General features: G+C 43.9%; 1 protein-coding gene across 2 annotated transcripts in view; it reads right to left on the bottom strand.

The window, feature by feature from the left end:
• mus101 (mutagen-sensitive 101) overlaps positions 1-15,914 on the bottom strand; it is a 156,607-nt gene that overhangs the window by 104,782 nt on the left and 35,911 nt on the right. For both annotated transcript variants that reach the window (XM_068350996.1, XM_068350997.1), the window contains 2 exons: positions 14,075-14,218; positions 1,529-1,723 (listed from right to left, as the gene is read on the bottom strand). In XM_068350996.1, coding sequence (XP_068207097.1) covers positions 1,529-1,723; positions 14,075-14,218 — 339 coding nt within the window. The remainder of the gene's footprint in view (positions 1-1,528; positions 1,724-14,074; positions 14,219-15,914) is intronic.

The following is a 15,914-nucleotide window of genomic DNA, read 5'->3' as shown; positions in this document are numbered from 1 at the left end:
TATTAGGATCAAAACCATTAAGTTAAGAAAGAATGAACAAAACGCTAGACACGGTTACTCTTACTGCAACGTGAAACCGTGAAAACTCTTTCTCTATCGTAACGATAGAGCGCAAGTTGAACGTTCTGAACGTCAACAACTGCAGAGACAAAACGTTAGTTCAACTTTGAAAACAGTACGAGACTATCAAAGAAATTCTTTCAAAGACATTAAAATAGCATAATATGTTAACAGGTAAAACCGAAATGACGGGCTCAATGTTAATTAACTTCGGTACCAAGAAAAGACCGCCTACTATTAGGAAGGTCGAATATAAACAAATATAAAAATTAATTTTAATAAGTTTATAATAAAAGGAAGTTAATCGAAGAGGCCTATAAGAGGCGGAGAGATATAAAATAAATCTATAACTTTTGTTACAAAATTAAGAGAGAGTCTATACTCTCTTAGACACCAACACTTCCGTCTAAGGGAAGGGTCGGCCATTGAAAGGTGAAAGAGAGTTCATACTCTCTTCGACACCATAATTAATCAAATTAATTCCAAAAGCTAACTAAGCTAATATAGAAGTTTCCAGTAAAGCGACAGCCGAAATCAAAGAGAAATACTTCACCAAAGTCGTGAAAATACTCCAAGAACATAAGCGTATCCCAGAACGTCTTGCCGGAAGCACGACAGAGGAATAATTGAGGAGGTGTTAACAAGAAGTACTTGAGTACCTGGCCACAGGTGGCGCTGGTAAGTACACCCCCTTCTAGTATTGTGATAGCTGGCGTATCCCTCCATAGAATTCTGTCGGGCAACGGAGTTGACAGCTACATGATTACCGGGTAAGTTTAATATTGAAAAAGGTGTTTGAAGAGATGACTTTTTATGTAAATGCTACGTTTTGGGAAAATGTTTTGTTTAAATAAATTGCACTTCCTTCATAAAAACCCATTACAGTACTTATATGAACCAATATTGCAGAGAAAATTAACTGCTGAAAATAACCCTTAAAATTAATGGACTTGAACAATCGATACAAACTTAAAATTAATGAGCTTGAGATTACCAAAGGCACCAAAGGCTTTACTGTGAAAAACCTCTTTCAGGTCAAAATGCTTTATCAGATATTAAAATTAATGAGCTTGACATTACCAATGGCACCCAAGGCATTACTGTGAAAAATCTCTCTCAGGTCGAAATGCTTTATTAGATATTAAACTATGAAGGAAGTGTTTGCCAGTCTATGAAAAACTCAGGGAATAGAATTATTGTCTGATTGTATTCACCATATGTTGCTTGAGGTAATTTGAACAATGCCAAGGATGTTATCAGGAAACAAAGGTGAATCTGCCTTACAAATTAACCCAAACCAGATGAACAACTTCTAATTCTTGATCAGACAGCCTAAGACCTAAACACGAGCATTAGTGACTTGCACACACAAGTATCATCAGGAAGCATATGGTTCACAAAATTAACACTCAATCCAAGAAGCAAATGGTAATGATTAAAACAAGTTCATAAATCAAATATGTCTCACCTATTATTACATGTGATACTGATTCTGTTAACTGACTGAATCTTGTGGCTCCTCCAGCATTCAGTACTCGTCTTAGCTTTTCCATGTGGGGGCCACTGAACCCTGAGAGAAATATCTTACAGCCATCCAAGAAAAGGCCTCCCTTCAAAGCTTTTTGTAAATCAAGTTCTTCTACTGCCTCCAATCCTCGAGATGCTGAAAAAATTTGTAGTAATACACTATTACCGCACTTGCGTGATATGTGTGAAATTCATGCCACTGGAGGCATTAATACAAATTGAATACAGTATTTCAAAATATACAGCTATAAAAGTACTTTTGGTGCATAATTACTTGAAAATTATTTTTGTTCCTTAAAAAAGAACCTTTCATTAATACCTGAAATCTACAATAAAAATAACTGCACCTTTCAAAAATGTTTAAATTCTTCAAGGATTCTTTTCCTTTTTAGTAGCATTTGTCTTGATCAATATGGTATTAGGTGTTGGAAATCCAAGGGTAAAGTAAACATTTTTACAGAAGCATAATTGATACAGATGTAATAAATACATATGCAGGCAGTTTTACTTCCAAACAATTCTACAGGCAATTTTGCTGATCATATACAAACAAATTATAAACATAATTCAATTACGTTCAAAAAAAACAAACCTCATCATATATATATAACACACTGCCTAGAACAGTGTAGAATTATCGGGGCTAGTCTCTGAAACTGGCATACAATAATGATTTTCTAGGCAGTGGCTTTTAACACAAAAAATTCTTTAACGGCTAATTAAAATTTGCAGAATCATCAGGCTTATTTTTTCTGATATACAATAATACAATTTCATTCTGCAGTAGCTTTTCATAAAAAAAATATATATACAGTGGAACCTCTACATCCGAATTTTCCAACATCCGAAGTAAAATTCGAGCAAATTTTTGACTCTACACCCGAATTTTATTTCGACACACGAAGTAGCAATTCGAACACGTTCCGACTCTACACCCGAATATTTTTTTCGACACCCGAAGTAAACAATACTCTTACGCGTAGTCGGTGCTCATAGCGCCTGAAGTGTTTTTTATTTCCGCCGATAGAAGGCAGCACATCGACCTCGGAGGGACGCTCAATTAGTGGGCTTGGGTCAGTCCTCTGTTCTCGTCGGCTTCTTGCGGTTGTGCTCTGTGCGTTCTGATATTAACTATGATTTAATCGTGGTTTTTCACATGCATCCATTAACGATAATTTACGTAAAGTATGGGTCCCAAGAGGCTTAGTTTTGCCAGTGGTAGTGGTAGTGGTAGTGGTGAGAAAAGGAAGAAGGAAATGCTTCCTATAGAAATTAAGCAGGAAATTATTGAAAAACATGAGCGTGGCATCGGCGTGAGTGAACTTGCTAAACAGTATGGCCGTAATATGTCGACGATCTCGACAATCCTTAAACAGAAGGAAGCTATTAAAGCAGTGAAACCTTCTAAGGGGATCACTATAATTTCTAAACGCCGTACCCCTATCATGGAAGAGATGGAATGACTTCTACTAGTGTGGATTAAGGATAGAGAGATCGTTGGCGACACCATCACCGAAACCGTTATCTGCGAGAAGGCGCACGCCATCTTTACGGACTTGAAGGAGGAGAGCTCTGGGGGTGATGCTGGGGAGAGTTCAACCGAGCCTTCCTCAGATGATTTCAAGGCATCTCGTGGCTGGTTCGAGAAATTTAAGAAACGGTCCGGGATTCATTCAGTTGCTCGCCACGGAGAGGCTGCTAGTGCGGACACAAAGGCTGCTAGTGCGGACGCAAAGGTTGCAGCTGACTTTGTTAAGAACTTCGAAAAGATCGTGCAGGAAGAAGGCTACGAAGAGCAGCAGGTGTTCAATTGTGATGAAACCGGGCTGTTTTGGAAGAAGATGCCGAGTCGAACCTACATCACTGCCGAAGAGAAGAAATTGCCTGGGCATAAGCCAATGAAGGATCGGTTGACTCTTGCTCTATGCGCCAACGCTAGCGGGGACTTTAAAGTCAAGCCCTTGCTTGTTTACCATTCGGAGAACCCTAGGGCCTTTAAAGCACACAACGTCGATAAGGATCAGCTTCGTGTTTTCTGGCGATCCAACTCGAAGGCCTGGGTCACTAGGCAATTCTTTGTGCAATGGGTAAACCAAGTTTTCGGTCCTTCTGTGAAGAAGTATCTTCATGAGCAGAAATTGCCTTTAAAGTGCCTGCTATGCCTTGAAATTGCACCCGCTCACCCCCCCGGACTTGAAGATGATATCTTCGATGAATTCAAGTTCATAAAGGTGCTGTATCTTCCACCAAATACCACCTCTATCCTCCAGCCCATGGACCAGCAAGTCATCTCTAATTTTAAGAAGCTGTACACCAAGCACTTATTCAAGCAGTACTTTAATGTCACGCAAAGCACCAACTTAACTTTGCGTGAATTTTGGAGGGGCCACTTCAACATCGTGCACTGCTTGAAGATCATAGATCAGGCTTGGGTGGGATTAACTCGACGGACCCTCAATTCTGCATGGAAGAAGCTGTGGCCTGATGCTGTTGCTCCCCGAGATTTCGAGGGTTTTGACCCCGAACCTGATCCCGTGGTCGGTGCAGCGGAAGCCGTAGAGGAAATCGTCTCCCTTGGCAAGTCCATGGGTCTGGAGGTAGACGCAGATGACGTTACGGAACTCGTCGCCGAACATCACGACGAACTGACGACGGATGAGCTCAAGGAACTCCATGCTATGTCGGAGCACATGAGTGATGACGAGGAAGAGAGCGAGGAGGTAGAACATGTGATAGGTTCAGCGCAAATAAAAGAGGTGTTAGGAAAATATCAAGACGTGGTCGACTTCATTGACAAATACCATCCAAAGAAATTGCAGGTTTGTCGTGTAGTTTCTCAATTCGATGATGTTTGCCTAACGCACTTTCGAAACATTCTGAAAAGCCGTACCAAGCAATTATCTATTGATGCTTTCTTTAAAAAAACTGCGAAGCGAACTCGCGATGAAGAGGATGTAAGTGAACCGAAGAAAACGGCAAAGAGTGAAGAGGAAGAAAGTGAAACACAGAAAACGGAAAAGAGTGAAGCAAAAGAAATTCAGTCAATTTTAAATGTAAGTGATAGTGATTAAAATTACATAATCATTAAAAAGAAAAAAAGAAAATGTAAAAAAAAAATATAAAATATAAAAATAAAAAAAAAAAAAAGCTAAGTTATGTTAAAGTTCACTTAGTGTAAGTTAGAATAAGTTACGGTAGTGTTACGTTTATCGTAGTTAACCTCTCTACCTCCTCGCCGTCTGTCCGTCTCCTCTCTCCTCTCTGCGTAGCGAAGACGAACAACACCTGCGCTGGAGTTTCTAAGGTAAAGTGACGCTAAAAACCCGTTTCTTATTTATCATTTTTTGCTAATTCTTCTTATTTACATGTCTATTCTTCTTATTTACATGTCTATTATCTAATTTAGTGTTCATTATTCTCATGGGAAAATTATGTGTAGTAGTTTATTAAGAAGTTATCATAGGTTTTTGGGCTCAACCACGGATTAATCCTATTTCAATGTATTCTTATGGGAAAATTCGTTTCGACATCCGAACAATTTCTATATCCGAAGTTGGTTCTGGAACGGATTAAATTCGTATGTAGAGGTTCCACTGTATATATATATATATATATATATATATATACAAATATTCTTGTTTTGATTTTAGGCAGTTTTCAAGATTAAAATATTTGACAATGGATTAAAACACTTTAATATAATAATATTCTCCCTACCTTTCTACAAAGATGTTAGTAAACCATTTGACAAGGACAAGAATGAATCTATAGCTAAAAAAGGCAATTTTAATAAAAAAAAATTATTTCTATAATCACTCATTTTTATATAGCTTCTCCTCTAGAAGCTTGGTTTTATCAACATTTGCCTTTAAAACTATACAAATTTGTTTTCTTTCCTATCATTAGATTTATGCCTCTAGGAATTTCAAGAAAATAGGACAATTTGGAACTAATTTGTATTTTCCCTAATAATACAAACCTGCAGCTATTTGATAGGGATTATCTTTAGACAATGCTGGAAGACTAGCCATTAAGACTTTAATGCGAGGTGGCAACCACCCAACCACGAGTTAGTGGAAAGGTGGAGGGGGTATCCGTGTAACCGGGTAACCCCACTCACTCACACATCAGTGATTATTTTACTACTTTTGACTGCAGGCAGGACTTAAGGAGGACAGGTGATGGCGGGTAAATTTCTATAAATAGCTGAGTGGTTGTGAGGAACTAGCAATATGACTGTCTCTAGCTAAGAATATTCCAAGTTTAAAAATAGCTAAGAATATTCCAAGTTTAAAAATAGCAATGTTAATTCAAACACAGACGCTCCCAATATCAACGTCGCAGGGACGTTTACAAGTATGTAGACTATACTAGGTTACACAAGGGAAACGGTTATTACTTGCAGATAGGCAAGGCCAGCATGCAGAGGACCCATGGTGATGTTCCACAAGAGATGGGAAGATGAAAGAAAAGAAATGAGCCAGACATTTTTATCATTCATACAGACTAATCCCGGGTAACCAATACCCTCAACCATTTGCTACTTGTCAGTAAAGGAGCACTGAGGTACTTTTAAACCAACTGTTGTGCAGCCACCACAGGACCAATGGAAAACTTATCCATGTTCCTGTGGATCACGTCTTGCAGGTAGTGGGTGGTGAAGGTCGTTTGAAGCTTCCAAATACCTGCTTGCAACACTTGTGCCATACAGAAGTTGCGTTTAAATGCCAGGGACGTGCTTATGCCCCTAAAGTCATGAGCTCTAGGTCGTCGAGTAGGAGGAGGGTCAGGATTCAGTGCATGGTCGATGACCCTGTGAATCCAGGATGAGATGGTATTCTTCATGACCCTCCTCTTGGCCCTCCCAGTGCTAACGAAAGGCGCTGGCATGGGGGGACGAGCTGCTGTAGTGCGATTAAGATATCTCAAACTCTCCTTCTTGTACATAGTAACAGTTGATGTGGATCATTGGATACAAAATGAAGAACGCAAACGAAACGCCCCGAATATAGAATCCATGACCGCTGGATTTTGAATCTGCAATAAACTCGGGGATGAAGCCGTTTGTCACCTCATCCATCCCCTTGAATGGACAATGTCATAGGATAGACCATGAAGTTTACTTACTCTTTACAGAAGCTAAAGTGAGTAGAGACACCGTTTTCAAAGTGAAATGGCTATCGGTTGCCTGGTGTAAAGATTTGTAGGAAGCACCCTTCAGGCCCTTCAGGGATTGAAGGACGCGAACTACGTTCCAAGGAGGAGGTCTAACTTCCGACTGGGGGCAAGTGTTCTCATAGCTTCGTATGAGGAGAGATAACTCCAATGAAGAGGAAAGATCGACTCCTTTCAGTATAAAGCCAAGCTTAAGGATGACTGGTAGACTTTTACTGCTGCAACCGAGAGGAGCTTTTCCTCCCAAAGGTATACAAGGAACTCTACTATTACTGGAATAGTGGTATCAAGGAGAATAAAACTTAATTTTTGCAGAAATTTTCCTTTGGAAAGTTTTACCAACAGTTCAATTGCATACCATGTTGGTGTTTGCTGAACATTATCTTGAAGAATCCTTATTGTTTTATAAAGATTGCTGAGCTCTATTTCTGCCAGTGATGTGGTTTTTCAACTTTTTTTGTTTAATTCAGTTAATTTACAATTTTGTTATTTTCCAACGCTTAAAATATCGAGAAAAATGGTTTGTCACCGTTTAAATATCACAAATTTTTAAGTAATTTGTATTTTTCCTAACATACTTACCTAGAACTACCTTCTTTGGAGTTACAGGTAACTCTATCCTAACCGACCAGCTTTTTGTGTAGTTTACCCTATTCCCGTTTTCTATGGGGATAACCTCAGGCGGAATGAAACGCACCCTGAGGCAACCCGGGGTCGGAGAGTGTGCAAGCTCAGGTCGTCTCTTCAGTAAGTTTCGTCGGCAAAGGTACTCCTCGGCCCTGCAGGTCCCTCGGGGAAGGTTGGGTGGGCCATAATCCGAAGGTAGTTCTAGGTAAGTATGTTAGGAAAAATACAAATTACTTGAAAATTTGTGATTTGTTCCAACACCGAGTACAGTAGTTACTTAGAACTACCTTCTTAGGAGACTTAAACTTTAGGAGGCGGGAGTGTCCTGCAGGGCAAGAGGCCGAAGGCTGGAGGCACGCGAGGGAGGCTAGGTTCTTCCGACCACATGAAAAACTGAACGAGAAATAGGGGAAACTTCCAAAAAACTAACTTAGTGTCTAAAAATGGCTTACCTTCACCCAAACCAGTTCCGAGACGCATTCCTGTAGAGGACGTTTCTTCTAGTGGCTAAGGTCTTCTGAGTACTTCCACGCAGGGAATACTGTCCAGGGGAAGGATGAAAAGGTGGGGGTAAAGATAAGGAAGGAACAAGTGTCTCTTGGCTTTAACACCCCCGATTACCCTGGGGCCATGACCTTAGATCTCTTGAAGGGCCGAAATGACTGGACCAATGGAGAAACCGTCCAAGGATTTCCTTGAGCAATCCTTGAGGTAGTGTTCTGTGAAGGTGGATTGTCTGGACCACGTACCCGCCTTCAGGATTTTGCCCACAGCCATGTTCTTTTCAAAGGCTAGGGAGGTACTAAGAGCCCTAATATCATGAGGCCTTGGTTTACCTGAAAGCGGGGTTCCGGAGGCCTCGTAGGCTCTTTCATCACTTGGCGAAGCCAGAAGGAGATTGAGTTCTTAGAAACTGGTTTCTTTATACGGCCAACCGAACGAATAAATTCTTGATCTCTGGGCGGAATTTTGTAGTCCTCTCCAGATACTTCCTTACTGCTCTCACGGGACATAAGAGGGTTGTTTGACCGAGGGATGGCTGGCACTGAAAAGCCCTCGAACCGAGGATCCCAACAAGCTGGGTTCTGTGTTTTGGCCACAAAACTAGGGACGAATTTAAAGGAAGCCTCTCGCCATCCTTTCGAGTGTGAGACCTCGTACGATAGCCCGTGCAACTCACTCACTCTCTTCGCTGAGGCCAGGGCTAAGAGGAAGACTGTTTTGAGGGTGAGTTCCCTGTCTAAGGAGTCCTTGAGCGGTTCGAAGGGCGGTTTAGAAAAGGCTTTGAGGACTCTAGCAAGGTCCCACTGCGGTACCCTCACTTCCTGGGGGGGACATGACTGCTCAAAACTTCGGATGAGCATCGAGATATGTTGAGAGGCTCCCAAGTCAATACCCTTAAGGAGGAAGACCTGTCCCAATGCCGCACGCACTCCTTTAACAGCCGGAATAGACGAGCCCACATCGTCTCTAGGTATACCAGAAAGTCTGCTATGTCATGAATGGTCGCCCTTAAAGGTCTGATATCTCTGGAAGCACACCATTTCGCAAAGACCGCCCATTTCGCTTGGTAGACCGCCGTCGAGGAACGCCTTAGGTAGCCTGACATCCTTGTCGTGGTCCTTGATGAGTAACCATCCTTCTTCAGGAGCTTCTCGATAACCTCCACGCGTGAAGGCGGAGGGATCGAGGGTTTTCGTGCCACCTGTGAAAGTGAGGTTGACGGAGCAGATCTGGCCTGTCTGTGAGTGGCCAAGGAGGAAGGAAAGCTAATTCCTTTAGGTCCGCGAACCACTCTCTCTCCGGCCAACAAGGCGCTACCAAAGTCATTGCCATGTTGGTCGCCGACCTCACTCTCTTTAGCACTTGTCTGATTAACCCGAAGGGAGGGAAGGCATAAACATCAAGGTTGTCCCAAGGATGTTGGAAGGCATCCTCGAACGCTGCTGACGGTTCTGGGACTGGAGAACAGAACACGGGAAGCTGGGCGTACAGACGTGTGGCGAACATGTCTATCACTGGGGAGCCCCACTTCAGGATGACTGCCCGAGCTACCTCCGGGTGTAGGGTCCATTCCGAGCCAATCACTTGACCTACCCTGCTGAGGCCGTCTGCCAGCACGTTTCTCTTTCCCGGGATGAATCTTGCTGTCATTTCAATCCCTTCCTTTGCCGCCCATTCCAACAGTTCCGTCGCTAGGGCGCATAGCTCTTTTGATTTCAGGTCCCCTTGCTTCTTTACGTAGGCCACTACCGTGGCGTTGTCGCACATCAACATCACGGTGTTTCCTCGGAGGAGATAAACGAATTCCCGACACGCTCTCAACACAGCCACCATCTCCAGAATGTTGTGCAGCCTCCTCGCTGGACCATTTGCCTCTTGTCAATTTTCCCAGAAGGTGCGCTCCCCACCCTTCCTTCAATGCGTCCGTGAACAACAGCATCTCCTGAGGGTCGGGTGCGAAGGGCATTCCTTTCCCAGTATTCGACCTGTCATTCCACCATCGCAGGACGTCCTTTGTTTCTGGATAGACTGGCACTACTGTGTGGGGATCCCTTCCCTGGGTCCACACCTCCTTCAGGTTCCATTGAACCGCCCGGAGTTTGAGCCTCCCCTGCGGTACTAACTTCTCCAATGATACCAGGTGCCCTATCAGCTTCTGCCAATCCTTGGCCCTCCTGGGCTGGTCCGTCAGGAAGGGTTGCAGAATTCGTTCCAGATTCTCTAACCTCTCCCCCGAGGGGAAGGCTTTCACTAACCGGGTGTCCAGGACCAATCCCAAGTAGGTCATCCTGGTGTCGGGATTCAAGTGGTATTTCTCCCAATTGATCGTGATCCCCAATTCCTTGCAGAGCCCGAGCAAATTCACGCCTTTCTCCCTCAGTTCTTCTTTTGAGGCTGAAAGAAGCAACCAATCGTCCAGGTATCTGATCAGTCAGATGCCCTGCTCGTGCGCCCATATCAAGACCGTCGTGAATACCCTCGTGAACACCTGAGGAGCCGTCGACAGACCGAAGCAAAGGGTTTTGAACTGAAGGACTTGGGACTCCCACTTTATCCTGAGGAACTTCCTGCTGGAGGGATGCACGGGGATTTGAGAGTAAGCGTCCTTGAGGTCGAGGGACATTAGGAAATCTCCCTCCCTCAAGGCCGCCAGCACTGTTTTCGGAGTGTCCATCTTGAAGTCTGTCTTTGAGACAAACTTGTTGAGGGCTGAGAGGTCTATGACCGGTCTACACCCTCCTGTTGCTTTCTCCACAAGGAAGAGCCTGCTGTAGAACCCCGGGCCGGGGTTCTCCACTGATTCCAATGCTCCCTTGGCGATCATGGAGGACACCTGTTCTTGCCGAGCCACCCGTTTCAAGGGGTCTTTAGGAATTAACCACTCGGCCCTCTGAGCTGGGATGAGTGGGGGAGGTTCCGTCAGGAAGGGAAGCCTGTAGCCTTCCTTAAGGACCGCTACTGTCCAGGGATCCGCACCGAAATCCCGCCATGCTTTCCAAGAGTGTCTGAGGCATCCCCCTACTTGAGGCTCCTGCAGGAGTAGGGGGCCTCGCCTCCTACCTCCTTCTGGGGGAGCGGCCGGACCGACCTCTCCTTGAGTTACCGTAGGAAGGTCTAAAGGCCGACTGAGGTGCCGTGTTACCCTTACGGGGGGCTGCGAGGTTTGTAGCCAAGGTGCCGAAGGAGAGTGCCTTCGAGGTTGAGAAGGTGGCGCTTGGGAGGAGTGAGGGACGTCCACTGATGGTCTCCTATGCACTGGCCGCCTCATACGGGTAGGCCTATGTTCCACGTCCTTCATCTTTCTTACCCTCTCCATGGTTTCTTCCACCATCCTGAGGGGGAAGATGGATTCATCCCATACTGAGGAATTCCTTAACCTCCTCGCCTCCCTGTCTGGCAACTTCCTTACAATTTTGCTGAGGACTGTGTCTCTCTTTCGCAGAACCCAGTTCGTGGCCACTGAGAGAGATTGTGAAGACAAAAACTTGAGGGCCTTGCCCCCTGAACTATTAAGATCTTTCAACAAGGACTGATTTTCAGGAAGGGAGAGGTCGTGTGATGCTTGAAAACCTACCAAGGTGCAGGCCCACCAGTCTAACCAGGAGGATACGTATACCAGGTCTTGAGCCATGTCCTCCATCATGGAGGTCTCCGTCGGGGAAAAGCAAACAGGGGCCATGGACGCCATGTCCTCTGCGGCTCCCTGTTTCAAAGCAGTCACTGCTTCTTCCACTGAGCGGGGACCTCCACGACGACCCTCTGGCACGTAGAACCTCTTCTGAGTTTTCAGTAACGGCATCAATTTCGAGGAACTCTGACTTCTAGGGGCATCAGCTAGACCAGCCAGGTATCGATCTATGTGCTCCATCCCCAGCCTGATGTCAGGAGCTAGAGGGAGAGCTAAGGAAGGTTTCTGCTGTACCGGACCTTCCACCAACCTAGTCAGTCCGGAGAGCACGGCCTGTTCCGTCGAGAGGTTGGGCTCGTCAAGACGGTGATGTCGTCTTATCAGGGCCAGTACTTTACGGTAGGAGGAGATGTCGTCAAACGAGCACTTCCCTCCTTCCACCAGGGACTCCGTCACCAGTTCCTCTGCATGGGTATCCTCCATAGCGGTGGGAGGGGCATCGCTGAACGGGTCTGCCCGTGGCACAGGCTGCTCCACGTGGGCGAGAGTATCCGTCATGGGATTACCTTGGCCTGCGGGAGACTCCGTGGTTGAGAAACTCAGACGGACCGACGGGTGCCCTTGGTGCTTAAGGAAGTCCCCCAAGGTGCCCGTGGTCGGCGCCATGCCTTCCGTCCGACGCAGCGCATCCTTCCGTTGGGAAGAAGAAACGGAGGCCTTCACTTGAATAGATTCGTCACGGGGGCTTGGCTGGACCACCCCTGACGTAAATCTGGTCTGAAGGAGGAGGACGATGGGTGAGACAGAGGCGACGAGGCTCTAGGGAGCCACCCGGAAGCGGCCGTGGCTGTGGTAACCCTAAACAGCTCACTCCGGGGTACCGTGATGCTCACCCACTCCTTCGATTCACTTCTCTTCGCCCTCTTCTTGGAGGACTTGGACTCCTCCTTCCTTTTTCCGGAACGGGAGCGGGACTTCTCCCTCTTCCTCTTCGTAGACTTGCTGTTATCGTCCTCCGACGAAGAAGAGTCTGACGACGTGGATGACGAGGAGGAGGAGGAGGAATCCATCGAACTGCCTGAAACGTCCAACACTGCAGGGTGGACTCCCCGTCGCTTCTCTGGTGTCGGGTGTTGAAGAAACACGGGCGGGAGCGTAGCAGGGGGGGCTGGGGGAGACCGAGTAAACCTCTTGTGGCCGAACCATTGCTCGAAGTCTTCCTCCCTTCTCAAGGGCGACCTGAAGGGAGTCCCTGGAGACTCCCACGCGGAGGGGTCTGAATTAGAAGAGCTACCTTTCTCGGCATCTCCCCCAGCCGCAGAAACACCTGAAACATACATCCACGACTCTGGGGAAGTATCAACACCTGACTTCCCCCACATAGGATCTACAGTTGAGACGGGACCTGTAGGCACCAGGCCATCGTCTCCCACGCAAACTCCCGCACTTCCCTCAGGCCCCACACATGCCTGCACAACACCAGAATTCCCGTCCACAGGTATATCAGACTCTTGGGGAAGGGCAATGGGCCTCTTCCCCACAACGGACTTACCTCGTCCCCTACCTTGGGTAGGGGAAGCAGGAAGGGAGCCCCGATCCGACGAGGCACCTGGGGAAACCAAAGAAGACACATTGGCCTTCTTGGGAGACTTCTTCACTGCTTTCTTCTTTTTGGTGCGATAGAGCACCCACTGGATCTCACTCCAGGACTCGCACTCCGGACACGTGGAGGTAGGGGAACACACTTTGCCCCTACACGTCGAACACAAAGAGTGGGGATCCACTTCGGGCTTAGAAAGGAAAGACCCACAAGATTTCCCGGCCACAGGCCCAGGGCAACGACGAGGCTGCTCCATAACACAACACTAAGTCACCAAGAGACACAGGGATACAAAGGAAAGGGTAAGGAATGAACACGTCGGTAGCGCGTGGTAGACACAAAGGGTCGCACAGGGTAAGAGAGAGCGCGGCGAGATGATGATCACGTCGCGACCAGAAACTTACTGAAGAGACGACCTGAGCTTGCACGCTCTCCGACCCCGGGTCGCCTCAGGGCGCGTTTCACTCCGCCTGAGGTTAGCCCCATAGAAAACGGGAATAGGGTAAACTACACAAAAAGCTGGTTGATTAGGATAGTTACCAGTAACTCCTAAGAAAGTAGTTCTAGGTAAGTACTCGGTGTTGGAACAAAGACCAGTTAAGACTAGAATCTAAATTACCTTATACTGTACTTCAATCCTAAAAGTCCCCTATCCATTTCCTTACTTGACTTCCTCCCTCCATCAACATACGAATCAGCAATATGAACATCAGGGTATGTTCATAGAAATGAAAGGAATTTTCAATAATAATTTATTTTTATCTTTAGGTTCACCTGATGTTCATATATATTTCCACCCTCCTCCTCACTGACCTGTGATCTCTCAAGAGGACAGGGAATAATTTGACTTCAAAGCTACAAATAATCTAATTGCAGGAAAAAAGTGGGTAGGAATAATCTATCAGCTTTATTTCAATCAAAGGTAAATATGAATTTTTAGGAATAAAACTTACCATGTTCATCAGATACTGATTTCCTCTTAACAATTGATACATCAGCTAATGTACTCTGTTGCAGTGTCTCGTTTACGTGGGTTACAGCACGGCTCATTTCTGTTTCATTCATAATAGTGCTGCACAATGATACATCAGGGGGAACTGCAAAAAAAAATACAATTATCAATAATAATTGACAAAAAAAAAAAAAAAAGTTCTGCAATCTTAATAAAAAACTAAAAACCACAAAACCAAATTATACATTCATTATCACTAATGTTTTACATATAAAATTCTGCTCTTTGAGTACCTAATTCCTTAAATGTCACATGACACATACTGTCTCTTCCAGCTAAGACTTCAAAGACTAGACAACATTTACCAGAAAGATTTTATTGGGCATTCAGATGATTATTATAGCTTTTTACAAATTTTATAGTGTTTCTTTAGCCAAGCCATTGTCTACTGTTATGATTTACTTATAAATAATATCTGATTTCTTATCGGTAAAATGTGTACAACAAAATTTCAACCTCCATTCAATGCATTATATTGTACTGCCTTTACACACTAGCCATTTTTCAAAAGATCATTAACATAAACTGTAACAAAAAACTAAGAATATAAAGCTAAAATAAATTCATATAGACAACAATGATAAATTTAAAAATTAGTTTTAAGGTAAGATATTTTTCCTACTCTTTTGTCTTTCCAAATCATTCAATACAAAAAAACTTCTTTCATAGCTTAAAAGCAATCTTCTATTCCAACTAGTTTACTAACTTACAGACTCCATAACAGCACAGTTATAAGCGTTACCCATAATTCTAACTCGTCACTTCTGTAGCAGAAAGGAGGAACAGTAATTTTAATCGGGTCATCTAAAAACCTTCGTCTATATTTCCTATTACAATCCAAACACAATAAGAGTAACTTAGATAATTAATTTTAGTGGCACTGTGGCTACTGAAGATGGTGCCAAGAATGAGGATGTGAAACAGAAGAGATAACACAGGGAACATACAAATGTCACTACAAACACTTTCATCTTGCCAAACCTGAATCTTCTTGAGGCACTTGACCTATAATAAAATAATGTCAAGGGCACCTACTATCCTGTCATGAAGTGACTCACTAATTGTAAATTATCTTGTACCAAAATATGAGGATCACTGACAATAATGGAGGAAAATGATCTAACATCAACAAGGTAAGAGTCTCAAACATCTGTGTTCAATATAAACAATACTTTGATAAAACTGGTGTTTCACTTGATTGTATAAAAAAATAATACATATTAAGAAATAAAAACAGCATATATTAATCTTTTTCCACTGTTTTCGTTTGTAAGTTTCTGGACAAAACCGTCTATGCTTTCTGGATTAGCTGATTAAACAAACTTCTGAAGGATCTATTTTGTTTGCCCAAAAATACAATTAATGCCTAAATTATCATTTCATCTAATATGGTAAAGAGTTTTATTTAAAATACTTTTCTTTCATATTTCATTTACTACAGGTGGTCATCGATTTACGAACTATGCGACTTACGGCTGTTCAACTTTACGACCATTTTTTTCAGTGATGGCGTCACAAGTATGTAGAAAATAGTACTGTACACTAATAGGACAAATATTTCCTTGGAAATAATCTACTTTCTTGTATAAAAATGAACTGACATATCTTGGTAAGTTAGTATTTTATTTCATTGATATACAGAATCCATTTTCTGTAAAAAAATATATTAGGAAAGGTTTTAATAACTGTCGAGTTCATATCATATGTTGATGATGTCATATTACTAGCGGACAATAGAATGAATTCCATCAAATTAGCCTATTTGATGGAATTCACTCTAA

This window comes from Palaemon carinicauda, chromosome 27, assembly GCF_036898095.1.
Source record: "Palaemon carinicauda isolate YSFRI2023 chromosome 27, ASM3689809v2, whole genome shotgun sequence".
Classification (NCBI taxonomy): domain Eukaryota; kingdom Metazoa; phylum Arthropoda; class Malacostraca; order Decapoda; family Palaemonidae; genus Palaemon; species Palaemon carinicauda.
This window is presented reverse-complemented; position numbering and strand designations above follow the sequence as displayed.